Here is a 16959-nt window from a genome sequence, read left to right as displayed (position 1 = left end):
ACTTCTGAGAGTATGGCATGGATGCTACATCAAAACAAAAACATGGGTATATTAATATGGTGGAGCTGAGTGATCCTTAAACCAGGGACGATGTCAGGGTAAGCACTGGGAACCTGCCTGTGCCTCAGCCGCATGCCCACTATTGACTACCAGAGCCCATTTATCTATGCTGCTGCTGCTCTAGCCATTGCCACCTGTATGCCCACTCTGTCCCCTCTTACCTAGAGGAAGAGCACAAGCAAGCAATAAGAGCAATGAGCAGGAATAACAGCTGCTGCTGCCCACTCACTTGCCTGCCCCTTTCCTCTGGATGGTGGCGCAAATTGAACCCAGAGCCAGAGGGAGAACAAGTGGGCAATGGAGGAAGGAGAAAAGGGAGCACTACAGAGGGCCACTTGCCCAAGGACCCCACAAAACCTGGAGCTGGCACTGCTTTCAAGAAAAACCAGAATGCTTTAAATAGGAGCTATGTCCAACTTTGCTGCATGGATCAAATTATACCTCCTGGAAGAACAAGTTCCAGGAATGAAATACAAAGAAATTTGAAAGTGAAAGATTGCAAGGCATCTATCCATGTCTAATACCATCAGGCCAAAAGTAAGGTAGATGGTTGACAATGCAAAACAGGTTCCCCATTATATTAGTAGAGCTTTCCATTGGCAAGGCCATTAGATACAGAGTCAATATATGTCAGATTAGGTAATATTTCTTAGTAGTCAGAGGGCTTTTGTGTTGTGATTTCTCAAACAAAAGTTGTTTGAAACATCAAAACACAAAAGTCCCATGACCTCTAGTTGGTTATATTAGTTGGTTCTAATAAATTAACTTTGTGAAACTATTCCCAACATAGATTTTTCATTTTCAGAAGGCTTCTATTCTATGTTTAGATAGAATTTACATTCATTCCATGTCCACTGCAAATTTCTTCTCTCTGGACTTATCATGTGTTATAATTAAAGCATCAGAGCTTTAAAGCATCAGAATGCTGGCACTGTACAGAATTTTAAAACACTGAACACTAAACTTGCAATTTGAAATCCATCGCTGTAACACTTGAACAGAAAATCAAGCTGTGTACATGATGCAGAATCTGTCCTCACAGCAGGCAATGAAGATAGTATGAGATAATATAGACTTTGACTAGATTAAGGGTTATAGCAAATGAAGATTATGTTCCACATGCTGCTTCTGAAATGTTAACAGAACATAAAGAAGCAGAGAACTATGTGGCACCATATTTCCCTGGGCTATAAGCCTTGTTCTCAGATGTGCAGGTACTATAGCAACACAGAATCGTGTATGTATACCAGGGCCTTGTCAATTCTCATTCTTGTGGAATGGCTACTGCAATGGTTTTATGTGTAAAGATGTGATGAATACCTACAAATTTTCAGCCCTTCATGTTATTTCAACTGACCATGCACGAAACTGGTACATCTAGAACGGTTGCTATCATGCAGTAATGTGGCACCATATTGGAAACATTGTGTCCAAACCAACACAAGCAGATTTCTGCTTGTGGAATAGGGCTTTCCTGTCTACTCCACTACTTCGACATGCCTTCTAAAAAGCTGCTCATGAGTTTTGGGTGATCCTCCATAATAGCATCTGATGTGGCATGGGAGCAGGGGGGCTGCAGTGGAATGTGGAAATTGGTTTAAAAAAAAATCAGGTCAAATCCTGTCCCTTGCATGACTAGAACTGCTTTTACCTTACGAAAGGGCACTTATGGATCCAATCCCATTAGTGTGGTGTTTATACAACCAAGGCAAGGTTAATTTGGGTGGGGATTGGAAGGTGGTTTTATGTTGGGGGAAGAATAGCCTTAGATCAAAGAGGAGCTTGCATATTATTTTGAAATCAGCTATAACTAGTTACCAAAGTGTGAATAATAGGAGAGTTTTTCCAGAAATCATATCATATAGCACCTCACACCTCCATGTGAAATGCTTGTGTAGTTGCTTTCTATGACATAGTTGCTTTCTATGACATAGTCCCATTTTATACATAGAACAGTCATTATGCATTAAATAATCCACACAACCCTCAGCCATCATTTTGTGGTTTGGAAGACAATGTGAGACAAGACACAGAGAAAGAGAGAATTAAGGCAAGGGAAGTAGAATAAAGTGGAAATCATTGGACTAATCCAAACGTTGTGCAGGTCACTTAAAATGGCATTGGATGAAGCTCTTAAAGAGGAGGAAAGAATTTGAGAAATCAAGTGTAAAACAGTGACAAAGATTTGTTAGTCTGGGAGAAGTGATGTGGAAGATAAATGGAGAAGCATACCATTTTTCTATTCAGAATCTCTTTTGAACAAGGCAAATGAAGGCTAGAAGAATAGGCAAAAATCATGATCTCTCTCTGTTCAAAATAATGGGCATTGCAAGAATGAGGAGACTTTGTTTTTCTCGTCATCATTGTGTTATTATCATCCACAAGTTGCCTGAGTTTTGAAATCTACATAAAGTCTAGTACACTGCCATCATTTTTAACATTACACATTGTAACTTCTAATAGGGAAAACTAAGTTTAGTAAAACAGAGGGAACTAAGCTTGCGAGAATTATGCTTCTTGGCTGGTCAGACTGATCTTGTTTTGAAATATGTGAATCTCATAATACGTTAACTTGGAAACTAGACCATTTTAATTGGTCCTAAAGTGGGTTCAAATGATAAATTGTATTTTAGATATACATACCTTATGAAAACATAAGCCCGGGTAATTTGATATGTAGCTGAATCGTCTGGAAGAAAAATTTGCCTTCATAGGTACTGCATTTTATTAAACTTCTCAAGCTCAATTTATTAGTGTTTGAGAGCTGTGTTTGAACTGGGAACAGAAAGATGTTTTTTTTATTGATTTAGATTCCATTATGCTCAGCAGAAAATATATTAATGATTTAGATTGACTTGGTATAGCTCCAAAAAGTTTCTTAATTCCATTTGCAATACATATATCTGTCTTCAGTACACCCTGACCACACAGTAAATGGTTTTGCATGTCGTATATTACTGTATGGGTTTCGCACAAAGTGCATTTTACACGACAGCCGACAAATAAGTAGAAGCCAATGTAGCCAGTGGCTGGAATGTTGACCATAGATTAGAATAATCGTGTTTGAATTAATGTTCAGCCATGGCTGCACTTGGTGGAGTGAGACAATCCGTGTTTCTTACATTCATTTCTGTGTCTTTTTGGTGACTAAAATTGTTGTAATGATTAAGATGATGGAAGCTTTAATCCGGCACTTATACAGATAGATAGATAGATAGATAGATAGATAGATAGATAGATAGACAGACAGACAGACAGACAGACAGATAGACAGACACACACACACACACACACGAAATCAGGTGTGTGTGTGTGTGTGTGTATGTGTAGGTATTGTTGTTCAGTCGTTAAGTCATGTCCGACTCTTCATGAACCCATGGACCATAGCACGCCAGGCCTTCCTGTCCTCCGCTCTCTCCCAGAGTGTGCTCAAGTTCATATTCATTGCATCGATGATGCTACCTAGCCATACTGGAGAAAGTTAAACATGCATATAGAACAGCACCATGTACATTTACTCGTATGTTTACTATGTATGTTAACCATGAGTCCTTGAGATGAAATGAGCTACAATTTTTATTTATTTATTTAGCAGACTTGGGCTTGCATCCTTTAGTTCCATTACAATCAGTGGGAAATAAGCATTTCATAAGTCACTGATTTCATTATGGCATAAACACATTTTACTTTCTTTCTGTAAGCAGAAGTGGTTGAATAAAGCAGACTAAGCTTGGCAAACTTTACTGAATCATAAACAGGCTGAACAAAACTGTAACAATAAGCCTGCTGTTAACTAACTGTCCAGAAGTATAAAGCAGCACAGCAAATCAGGACAGACTTGATGCTAACAGAATGGAACCACTACTACTACAGAACATACAGAGCATGCTAGTCTTTTTAAACAAAAGAAATCCAGACTAAAAGGAAATTTATTTGAATCCATGTGGCTGCTCAGGAACATTCCCTACCCCCTTGTGGCCCCTGTTTGCACCTATGGCTCTCTGATGCACCCAGTGCTGTAAATTAGTTCTGCACCTACCAACTGCTTTAAAAATCCCAAGAACAAATTAACCCTTGAACCCTGTTCAGACGCACATTGGGGAAGGGTGGTTAGGCTGACCATGGTGCAGGGTTGTTAGTGCTAACCACTGTGAGAGCCCCTGCCACACATGCAGGTAACCACAGCCCACAGCATGGTTAGCCTAATGACTCACTAACCACCATGGTTACTGCTAAACTCCGCAGTTTAAATAGGCTGCCAGTGGCCTCAGTGGAGGAAGCTGCTATGGGTGGCCATTTTGGTGCTCAGTCTGCAGCAGGGCCCAGCAGCCATCTTGGGGCTCAGTTCCACAGCAGCTGTGGGCAGGCATTTCACAGGGGCTGGGGGGGGCAGGTTTGGGGGCAGGGGCACCATTTGAGACAGGGCTAATGCTGCTTGGCCAGCTGGTTGGGGATATTTTATCTTATCGCAGGGAACACAGGTGCTTGGGCCTGAGAGTGCTAAGTGCTAAAGGTCATTGTGCCAATAACAGCAGGAGGGAATGAAAGCATCTCTTCTCCCTGCACATTTTTCCAATTTTCTTACTGCAGGAGGGGACGGAGAGCAAGGAGGCTCTCAGCTGCTGCATCATGTGTTGCTAGGCGGATTTTGACCATGGAGATCTGGAGTGCTGGCAGGAGTGGCTGAGATGATATTGGCCACTCTTGCTGTGGAGCTCTATGGTAGCACTCAGTTAACCACGGGGGCCTGTTCAGATGTCATGCTAAGCCATGGCTAGGGCCACTAACCATATTTTAGCAAGTGGTTAGTGAGTATGGTTAGTCCATGGCTAATAAACCACCATGGTTGGGGAAAACACCATTGAGACATCATGATAAGCCATCATGGTTAGCTCAAAAACGCTAACCATCATGGCTTAGCATGATGTTTGAACACGGCCTTAGCTTGCTCCCTTAGCCTCTCTCTGATTGCCTTTCATTGCTATTCCTACATCCATTCTCAATGGCATATGGATCACTCTATGAGACTGATTCTGTTCAAGAGATAGTGGTGTTGTTCATTAGGCAGCAGTTTGGTTAACACATCTGTGATCATCTCCTGTGATGGATGATACTGGAGCTCAATAATCCTTTGCTCCTGCAATTCCAACACTTTCTACACTAGTCCCAAATATAATCAAATACTTTGCTCACTAAGGGTGCAGTCCTAACGGATGTGCCCTGGGTACTTGTAAGCATCCAAACTTGGAGGCTTATTTGTATCCAATGGAGAGCAAGAGATGCTTTTCACCCCCTGCTCTGCATTTAAGCTAGATGGGTGATTTCACCTGTCTAGCAGAGGATTCAGGGAGGGGAGGGAAGAAGGCTGGATGTACTTTGTAGTCCCACATCCCCAGTCTCCTCCCCTCCCCTGGAACATCTCCTTTTCACCATCTCCATGCTCCATTTTGCAAGCATAGAGAGGTAGCTGGTGTGATTCACTCTGCATTGGGTATGAGAGGGGGGAGAGGCAGGGAGCATGGTTTCCTGTCTATGAGCTTGGAGCCCTGTCTACAGCTTGGAGACAGGAAACTGAAAAATCCTATGTCTGCCCAGACACTGTCTAAGGGACATAGGATTGCTCCCTAAGAGTCCTATATAAGTCATCAGTAGCAATTAAGATGTTAAATCAGTTTTTAACCAGAAATATTTCCTTTCATCTAGGACAATTTAGGGCACAATCCTATATGCATATTTAGACAGGAAAAGTCCTACCAGCATGCCTCAGCCAGCATGAGTGGCTCAAGAATGCTGGGAGTTGTAGGACGTTTTTCCTGCCTAAACATGCATAGGATTGTGCCTTAAAAGGCATAATTATATGCACAGGCGTAGTTTTTGGGGAAAATGGTGGATTAGATTTTAGGAACAATATCACACAGATGAGGTTTTAGATATTGTGTTTGTTTTTATATAAAATAATAAGAATCAGCATCATCTAATTAGGATTCATGAGGTTAGGTTCTTCATTTGGTTAAAGTACATTTATTCTCCCAATCCACAGATCTATAGTCAAACTATTTAAAATGTAGTATTCTCATTGCACAGACTTCCTAAAATATACATTAGTTCAGCAAAAGATCATTTATCCAAGGGGGGGGGGATAAATTCAATGTAGTCTACAGGAAATAGTACTTTGCAGAACACCACTGGTTATGATGAAAGAGGAAATTATTAATATTGAATTATTAACTTCTATTGGTAACATGTCCTCCATTATTACAGGTTAGAAAGAGTAATCTAGAGTGACCAAAAGCAGAGAGGTCAAAGAAACCCAATTGTTCTGTAGTAGGCAGGAGCTGTCAGCATTTCAGGAAAGAAAGCTAACTGATTGGCTGGTAGTTGTGATGAAAAATCTGTATTTTAAGAGTGCAATCCTATCTAGATAGGTGGCTGCCTCTGAACTTGGAGGTAACCGCCTATCCAAAGCAGGGCAGGAGAAGCACAGAGGGGATCATTCCCTCTGCGCATCTCCTGCCCTACTTTTTCTGTTAAACAGCCTATTGCGGCTGTGTAGCCGCAGGAGCATGGAGCGGGGAAGGAAGCTGCTGTACGACACATTGGATGTGTTGTACAGGCACCTACGATCTCCCCACTCTGGAGTGCCCCCAGCCATGCCCCTTTCTGGTCCCTCTGTGCTCCTCTTTCGAGAGTGGAGGACAGAGCTGTTCCGCACTGCCTTGGAGGCAGCGTAAAATTGGGGGAAGGTCAGTTCCCAGAAAACAGCATATCCTATGGCTGTCTAGCTGCTGTCTAGCGGCCACAGGATTTCTCCCTAAATCTCTGCATTGCTGCTAGGTTTTATTCTGGTTGTACTGTTATATTACACTGACAAAATGTGGTCCACTGGAGAAGGAAACAGCAACCCACTCCAGTATTCTTGCCAAGAAAACCCCATGGAATGTATCACAAGGCTAAAAGATATGACGCTGGAAGATGAGCTCCTCAGGTCAGAAGGTGTCCAATATACTACTGGGGAAGAGCAGAGGGAATTTCCAAGTAGTGCCAGAAAGAGTGAAGCGGCTGAGCTAAAACCGAAAGGACGCTCAGCTGTGGATGTGTCTGGTGGTGAAAAGAAAGTCCGATGCTGTAAAGAACAATATTGTTTAGGAACCTGGAATGTAAGATCAATGAATCAAGGTAAGCTGGAGGTGGTCAAACATGAGATGGCAAGATTGAACATCGACATCTTGGGAATTAGCCAACTAAAATGGACAAGCATGGGCGAATTTAATTCAGGTGACCATTATATCTACTACTGTGGGCAAGAATCCCTTAGAAGAAATGGAGTAGCACTCATAGTCAACAAAAGGGTGGGAAAAGCAGTACTGGGGTACAATCTCAAAAATAATAGAATGATCTCAGTACGAATCCAGGGCAAACCATTCAACGTCACAATAATTCAAGTCTATGCCCCAACCACTGAGGCCGAAGAAGCTGAGGTTGATCAGTTCTATGAAGACCTACAACACCTTCTAGAACTAACACCAAAAAAAGATGTCCTCTTCATCATAGGGGATAGGAATGCTAAAGTAGGAAGTCAAAAAATCACCGGGATAACAGACAAGTATGGCCTTGGTGTACAAAATGAAGCAGGACAAAGGCTAAAAGAGTTTTGCCAAGAGAACACGCTGATCATAGCAAACACTCTTTTCCAACAGCACAAGCGCCGACTCTACACATGGACATCACCAGATGGTCAATATCGAAATCAGATTGATTTTGTACTTTGCAACCAAAGATGGAGAAGCTCTATACAGTCAGTAAAAACAAGACCTGGAGCTGACTGTGTCATGTGATCATGACACATCATAAGCTTCTTGTTGCAAAATTTCGGCTGAAATTGAAGAACATAGGGAAAACCACTACACCATTCAGGTATGACCTAAATCATATCCCTTATGAATATACAGTGGAGGTGAGGAATAGATTTCAGGGATTAGACCTGATAGACAGAGTGCCTGAGGAACTATGGACGCAGGTCCGTAACATTGTTCAGGAGGCAGCAACTCAATCCATCCCAAAGAAAAAGAAATGCAAGAAAGCAAAGTGGCTGTCTGATGAGGCTTTACAAGTAGCTGAGGAAAGAAGGGAAGCGAAAAGCAAGGGAGAAAGGGGACGATATACCCAACTGAATGCAGAGTTCCAGAGAATAGCAAGGAGAGACAAGAAGGCCTTCTTAAATGAACAATGCAAAGAAATCGAGGAAAACAATAGAATGGGAAAGACTAGAGATCTCTCCAAGAAAATCGGAGATCTCAAGGGAACATTTTGTGCAAAGACGGGCATGATAAAGGACAAAGAAGACAGGGACCTAACGGAAGCAGTTGAGATTAAGAAGAGGTGGAAAGAATACACAGAAGAACTATACAGGAAAGATCTTAATGTCCCTGATAGCCATGATAGTGCGGTCACAGAACTTGAGCTGGACATCCTAGAGAGTGAAGTCAAGTGGGCCTTAGGAAGCATTACTAACAACAAAGCTAGCGGAGATGAGAGTATTCCAGCTGAGCTATTTAAGATCCTAAAAGATGCTGTTAAAGTGCTGCACTCAATATGCCAACGAATTTGGAACACTCAACAGTGGCCACAAGACTGGAAAAGGTCAGTTTATATTCCAATTCCAAAGAAGGGCAATGCCAAAGAGTGTTGAAACTATTGTACAATTGCGCTCATTTCACATGCCAGCAAGGTGATGCTCAAAATCCTACAAGCTAGGCTTCAGCAGTATGTGAACTGAGAACTACTGGATGTACAAGCTGGGTTTCGAAGAGGCAGAGGAACTAGAGATCAAATCGCCAACATTCGCTGCATCATGGAGAAAGCAAGAGAATTCCAGAAAAAAGTCTATTTCTGCTTCATTGACTACGCTAAAGCCTTTGATTGTGTGGATCACAACAAACTCTGGCAAATTCTTAAAGAGATGAGAGTACCAGACTACCATACCTGTCTCCTGAGAAACCTGTATGAGGGTCAAGAAGCAACAGTAAGAACCAGACATGGAACAACCGATTGGTTCAAAACTGGAAAAGGAGTACGACAAGGCTGCATATTGTCGCCCTGCTTATTTAACTTATATGCAGAGTACATCATGAGAAACGCTGGGTTGGATAAATCACAGGTCGGAATTAAGATTGCCGGGAGAATTATCAACAACCTCAGATACGCAGACGATACTACCCTAATGGCAGAAAGCGAAGAGGATCTAAAGAGCCTCTTGTTGAGGGTGAAAGTGGAGAGTGCAAAAGCTGGTTTGAAACTCAACATTAAAAAAACTAAGATCATGGCATCTGGCCCCATCACTTCCTGGCATATAGAAGGGGAAGAAATGGAAGCAGTGACAGATGTTATTTTCTTGGGCTCCAAGATCACCGCAGATGGTGACTATAGCCATGAAATTAAAAGATGCTTGCTCCTTGGGAGGAAAGCTATGGCAAACCTAGACAGCACAGTAAGAAGCACAGACATCACCTTGCCGACCAAGGTTCGTATAATCAAAGCTATGGTTTTCCCAGTAGCAACGTATGGCTGTGAGAGCTGGACTATAAGGAAGGCTGAGCGCTGAAGAATCGATGCTTTCGAACTGTGGTGCTGGAGAAGACTCTTACGAGTCCCCTGGACTGCAAGGAGGTCAAATCAGTCCATCCCAAAGGAAATCAACCCTGAGTGCTCATTGGAAGGACAGATATTGAAGCTGAAGCTCAAATATTTTGGCCCCCTAATGTGAAGAGAAAACTCCCTGGAAAAGACCCTGATGCTGGGAAAGATTGAAGGCAAAAGGAGAAGGGGACAGCAGAGGATGAGATGGCTAGATAGCATCACCGATGCAATGAATATGGACTTGAGCACACTCCAGGAGAGAGCGGAGGACAGGAAGGCCTGGCGTGCTATGGTCCATGGGGTCACGAAGAGTTGGACACAGCTGAACGACTCAGCAACAACAACAACAACAACTGTTATATTTATTTGTTTGTTTGTTTATTTATTTATTTCTATACCGCCCAATAGCCGAAGCTCTCTGGGCGGTTCACAAAAAAACCGCCCATATTTAAATATTTAATATTTAAAACCACATTTAATATTTAAAACCACAAATATTGTGGTTTAAAGCTTTCATATTTTATATTGTTTTATGCCGCACCTTGTGTTTTTAATTTTTGTGAACCACCCAGAGAGCTTTGGCGATTGGAACTATAGAAATGAAATGAAATGAAATGAATGAATAAATAAATAGTTTGTACAAGTTTTTGGGATGGTCAGTATCTTAGATTGGGTACAAGTGGTTTGGAAAGTGGATAAAATATAACTCTCTTAAGTACTGATTTTCTTTTAGTACCTTATCTTTTAATTTCTAACAACTGATAAAATGAGCTTAATTTACATCAGCAAAAAAAAAAATCTGGTACCACCTCCTTCTCAATTAAGCATGAGCCAGTCTGTATTAAGCACTTTAAAATACCATTTAAGCATATATTTAACATTCCCCACAGAAATAAATGAGGATTAAATTGGTTTAACTTGGTCATATTACGCTATATTTTTCCAATGGGAGGTGAGAAGGAGAGATAAGGGAAGCTTATATGCTTATTACTAACATCCTTTTCCCTACTTATTTCAAATAGGGCCGAAACAACTTGGGTTCCATTTATGTTTGGGCATCTGGAAATGGTGGAAGGAGTAAGGATCATTGTTCCTGCGATGGTTACACCAATAGCATCTACACTATCTCCATCAGCAGCACAGCTGAAAGTGGCCGGAAACCTTGGTATCTAGAAGAATGTGCGTCTACACTAGCCACAACTTACAGCAGCGGAGAATCCTATGACAGAAAAATAGTATGTGGTCTTTTCAACATGATCAAACTGTATTTGTTTCTCATCTTGTGGGGGAAAGAGAGGATATCAACTAGGGCTTTGTGTGAATGAATAAATCTTATCTAGAAAACGAAATGTGCTGGTCATTAGGCACATTTTTAGATAAAGGATCAGAAAGTCTGCACATTTAAAACAAAAACAAAAAATTCTCAATCAAAAATTGGTTTGCACAAAAAAGCAAACAAACAAAAACACCTGATCATTTTCCTACTGAAGGGAAGATGGAAACGGTTCTCTCTCGATCCTCATTTTCCATCACAGATACAAATTTGTTCAACGTTTTCACCTTATGAGTCTCTTGCTCATAAGGAGTTAAGATCAGCTGTTTTTGAAAATATTGTCTATCGTTTCTTCTACTAATCTGGGATATTAGCCATCTCTCCTGGAAAGTTTGCTGTTTTCAAATGATTAATTTGAAAGACAAATTCTGAAGTAACTCTCCATTCCGGTGATGTCTCTATTCTTATCTACTTCTTTAGATAAGTGTTTATATCTTTGGCTTATTTCCTTAACCTCCTTGATAAGTAATAATGATAGGGAAACAATAATTTGATTTCCCAGCAAATAACATTCCTGTGATGAAACGTCTCATCGTGTTTTCATGAGTCCTTTGGTAACCTTTGGTTCATGATAAAATATTTGATAACTTGCTCTTCTTGTGCAGTTCTGTTATTCTCCCATTCCTGTTTCCTTGGAAATATGATTTAATTTAGTACACATTGCTTCTTGAGAATGTTACTAGATAAGTTATTCTGAGACGTACCATGCTGAAGCCCTAAATAGGGCCATTTTTGTATTTTAATTTATTTAACAAAAATAAAAGGTTAAGGAAAATATTTATGCCCTGATTGAGAACCCCATGGGCACTGTCACATGATCAGGCTTTTTCATTCACCTTGAGGGGAGCCTTGGGCTGATAGACTTGGGTACCTATTTTTCTGTGGGTACAAAGCTGACTCTGCCACTGAAATGAATCAGACAGCCTTGCAGCAGGACAGCTCTAAGTGTAAACTAGAACCCCTACTGGATTGTAGATCATGGGTTCAGATTACTGAAATGAAGTAGACATGGCTTTTAATGGTTGCTTCTGAACAATCACATTTCTAAATTACTATCAGTAGCTGTAATTTGGGAAGATGGCACAAGGACACCTAGGTCACATCCATAGTTAAAAACAGAATATGACATCAAACTTTACAATATTTGATGTGGAATCAGACCCAGACCCCTGAAGAATCTGGACTGATCCAAAACAGGTCTGTTTGACCTACTCACATTGCAAACCCTCCCAGTTGCTCCCCTTTCCTGACACTTTCACCTGAAAGCTGAGGGAAGCAGCAGGAAAGACTCATGACAATTGTAGGATCAGGATTTATGCTTGGATGCTGCTGCAAACATTCACAAGCAGATCAGGGATGTTATCCTTAGTCCTTGAAATTCTCTCAGCTTGGTGGCTAAGAGTCACTTACCAACTAATTTATATACAGTATACAATATATTCCTTGATACACTCCACCATTTGTAAAAACAAATACACTTTTTTAAAAAAAAACCCTATATGCATCTTGACTGTATATGCCATTGGGATCCAGCCTACCAGCCTGGCCATAGCACTATTAAGGACACACAACGCAGTTCACCAAATGTTCTGTATCTTTGCATTCAGTTACGATGATCTGCTTCTCTCAAGGGGCATATAAAGAATCTATTGTACTTTTTTGGATTGCACTCTCACTTTGTGATTTCTGCCATCCATGCTTTTATTGTGAAAAAAATTGTTGAGATGTTTTGAAAAGTTGGAATATGCAGGTGCAGGCATGAGCATGCAAATTCCAGTTGATAAGTTGCCCCTTCAAAACAACTATCTTTTGAAATGTATTTAGAGCTTATTTGTACATGTGTCTATTTCTGGGGTGATAAAGCTATAACAAATGCTCCTATAACAGCTAGCTTTATTTTATTTTATTTTCACTTTATTTATATACTTTCTTTGGTACTCCCGGTTTTGTGTATTTAAATGCAAAATTGCCATCCTGCAACCATATCTCAATATGGAACAGTATGCATGTTGGCAGGAAGCAGCTTGGGTTAAGGCAATGTTGCGGAAAAGCTGTTCTCCCCAGACAGACTGTAGAATCATATGAATTCTCATTGGCCCAGTTTGGATGATCAAATCCTGGTCTAAGAAGCCAGAATACGCATGAGCTCTGTGCAGCCTCTTTGCTTCCGCTTTGCTCCTCCCTTTGCATGAGTGAGCCAAGATGCCTGGAAGCCATAGTTAACCATAGCTTTACATTACTTGTGAACCAGGAGCTATGGTTAATGGCTTCCAAACAAACCAGGATTTGGAAGAAAACTTTATAATTTGAAATAAATTTCAGCACAGACTATAGCATGTTTTCCACTCATACAAATTATTCCTGCATCCAGTGCCCTTGAAGGACCCGTTACATGACATTTTCAACATACTTATCTATCCTTACGAAAATAAATAGTCTCCAGGATTTCATTAAGGTTTTATTTTCAGTTTGGGTAACAACCAACTTGAAGTCCTTGGCAGGTTAGAAATGTTCAAAACACTGCTGCAGCCTCCAGATTGGAATATGAGATATCTCGAAATAAGAGGCTTAGGGTGAGAGCGGTGATAATGTTATCAGCAAAGGAAAAAAAAGGCTGTGTTTGACCTGAATAACTAACCTTTCCCAGTAGATAGCATCAAAGAAAGACTGATGACATGCCTTCATAATAGCCCCATAAAAATGAAGTTTCTCCATTACATCTTCAGAGCAAGTCAAGTCATTTAAAGAAAAATGTGGAAAAGAAGTACCTGATGAACAGGCGTAGATAGGTTTGGGTGAGCAAAAATCTGCTTACCTGTAAATGCATAGGGCTCCTTCAATCAGCACAGTTGACTAGAGGGGCAAACTTATAACTGGGTGACTCTGGAGGCAAGGACTAACAGCCTGGGGCAATGCTGTCCTTCAAAGCCATCCAGTCACTAGTGCATTCCAGGCTGGATGCAGTCGGACTCCAGATGGCTCTGAATTCATGGATCACACCCACAAAGCTGCTTTCAAACTCCCTTCAAAGGTAGCCTGTCCCCAGCTAGCTGGTGGCCCTGGGCACACTGAGCTGGCAGTTAGCCATTCAGTGGATGGCAGCATCCTGGTTACTTTTGAAAGGAGAGAATCCCAGTTCTGCTCACACAAGATGTCTGTCTACCTTACCATTTACAACTTACAGTGTCAGCAAGACCACCTTTCAGCCATGGAGGGCTGCCTTTGAAGGATAGGATCTTGAAAGGCAGCCCTTCCAACCTGATAGGTGGCCTTGTACATGCAGGGATGCTGGTCAGCTGGGGATGGGAAGGTAACCATATCTGCAGCAAGTACAGGGACAGCTAGCCAGCCTTAAGTGGGCTGTGCAACTTGTCCAAAGTATACTAACAGAAATCAAGTGGGGCTTCTCCTTTTTTTCCCCTTTACTCTTTTTTTTAGGAAAACAACCCTACTTGATTTCTTGCAACATCCCAAGTTGTGGGGCTGGCTATGCCAGCAAACATTAAAACCTTCTATGCCAGTAAACATGTATTTAGGTCCTCTAACCATGCAGCCATTATACTGTAGCAGGAATACTTCCCCTGCATGTACATATATTCAGGACTGGCATGTAAGGTTTTTGTTTTCTCTTTTATAAATAACATCACACTTTTTCTGAAAATCATACATGCAAATATAGTATGGTGGTTTTTTATTTATTTATTTATTGCATTTTTATACCTCCCAATAACTGAAGCTCTCTGGCCATTTCGCAATAATTAAAACCATAAAATACAATATAACTGTTTAAAACTACATTATAAAAAATTAAAACAATAACCAAACAGAACCTAGCAGCAGTGCAAATATCTAAAATACAGGATCAGATTTAAAATCAAAACCAAAATACTAAAATGCCTAGGATAATAATAAAAGGTCTTCACTTGCCACCAAACAGAGCACAATATAGGCACCAGAGGAGCCTCTCTGGGAAGCTTATTCCACAACCAGGTTGACACAGCAAAAAAGGCCCTCTTCTTAGTAGCCACCCACCTCACTTCCTTTGGCATGGATTCCCAGAGAAGGAACGCTGAAGATGATCTTAAGGTCTGAGCAGGTGTATTTGGGAGGAGATGATCCTTCAGGATTGTCATGTACTGCCAGTTGTATGCAACATATCACATTGTTGTTTGAGTTTATGTGGTGAAGCCATTTTACCTGGCACATCTAAAGAATTACCAAGCTCAGATCTGAGACAGTAATTGGGATAACAAATGAAGCAGATGGATTTAATCAACTTTGCTTAAAAGACAGAGAATCAGTGAAGCTCCTGCTGTGTTGGATAGACTGTCATCTTTCACACGGTAATCCTCCTTTTATGCCAAGTTTATACTTCTGTCAAGTTTCACATCTCTATATTGTGATTAATGAGGTTGTACTTCAGTAGTAGTTCTGGAATTCCGAACACTATTTTTTTTCTTGAAGGTTGCTTACCTCTTGGTGGCCCCGTTTATTTTATTTGTGATAGATACAAACTGTCCTTGATAAGCCAATCTTTGCAGTGACAGTTAAACAAAATAAGAAAAAAAGTCAGACTTTTAGACTTACATCTCAATATCTTAACCGCTATTTGCATCAAATGGGATTTCCACTTATTTCCACTTATTCCAGGAGTTTTATTTTACATTTTTCATAATGATGTATTTGCCATAGAAAGGGCTCTTTAAGTAGCTGAAGCAATACACTGTGATGGGATTAATAAGATTAGTAATAACTCAGTTTCTATGGCCATGATCCAAACAGACTTAATGCCAAAGCGTACCATGCCTATGTGTGTTTCAGTGGATTGTGCATTGGATTGTGGCCTGTGTTTTTACTTCTAATGTAGTTACTGTATGACTTCTGCTAAAATAAACAACCCAAATTAAGCAATTATCTAGACCCATTTCAATCTGGGTTTCAGCCTGGTTATAGGACTGAATCAGCCTTGGTTGCCCTGATGGATGACTTTTATCAAGAGAGGGACAGGGGGAGTGTAACCTTGTTAATTCTTCTTGATCTCTCATCAGCTTTTGATACCACTGAACATGGTATCCTTCTGGATTGGCTCTGTGGCTTGAGCATTGGAGGCACTGTGTTACAGTGGTTCTGGTCCTACCAGCAAGGTCAATTACAGAGAGTAACACTGGATGACTGTTTCTCAGCCCCTTGGCAATTTTCTGACAGGGTTCCACAGGGTACCATCTTGTCCCCAATGTTGTTTAACATCTATATGAAGCTGCTGAATGCTTGTCCCCAATGTTATGTTCATCTGTATGAAATCATTAGGGGATTTGAAGCAAAGTGTCATCAGTATGCTGGTGACACACAGCTCTATCTTCCTATGACACTGAATCAGGTGAGGCTGAGTCCTAGATCAGTGCAAGCCCTAGATCAATGCCTAGACTCAGTGATGGGTGGGATGAGGGCTGATGAGCTGAGGCTGCATCCTGGCAAAACAGAGGCCTGTGGATGAGTGGTTCCTGACTCCAGGAGATTGGCTTATTGCCTGTTCTCTATGGGGTTGCACTCCCTCTGAAAGATCAGGTTCATAATCTGGGGGTACTCTGGATCTATCTTTGTCACTGGAGGCTGAAGTAATGACAGCAGTTTGGAGTGCCTTCTGCCAGCTTCAACTGGTACACCAGCCAGGGTCTTTCCTGAACAGGGATAGCTTGGGCACAGGCAGCAGTAACCTCAAGAATGGATTCCTGCAACATGCTGCATGTAGATTAGTCTGGAAGTTGCACCTAGCACAGAATGCAGCGTCTTGACTGTTGTCAGGAGCTGCCCTTTTCAGCATGTAACACCTCTAGTGAGGGGACTGCACTGGCTGCCTGCTGTTATATTATTGGTGTATAAAGCCCTAAATAACTTGGGACCAGGATATCTGAGAGTGCGCCTTCTCTCTC

At 41.2% G+C, this 16959-nt stretch overlaps 1 protein-coding gene across 2 annotated transcripts in view; it reads left to right on the top strand.

The window, feature by feature from the left end:
- The window catches only part of LOC146352530 (proprotein convertase subtilisin/kexin type 5-like), a 316248-nt gene that overhangs the window by 198141 nt on the left and 101148 nt on the right, over positions 1–16959 (top strand). For both annotated transcript variants that reach the window (XM_084834270.1, XM_084834271.1), the window contains exon 8: positions 10719–10931. In XM_084834270.1, the coding sequence (XP_084690396.1) occupies positions 10719–10931 (213 nt within the window). The remainder of the gene's footprint in view (positions 1–10718; positions 10932–16959) is intronic.

This window comes from Heloderma suspectum, chromosome 2, assembly GCF_057233095.1.
Source record: "Heloderma suspectum isolate Gila_16-S chromosome 2, 16-S_ref, whole genome shotgun sequence".
In the NCBI taxonomy this organism is placed as follows: domain Eukaryota; kingdom Metazoa; phylum Chordata; class Lepidosauria; order Squamata; family Helodermatidae; genus Heloderma; species Heloderma suspectum.
The sequence above is the reverse complement of the archived record's forward strand: the minus strand, read 5'-3'. Positions and strand labels throughout refer to the sequence as shown.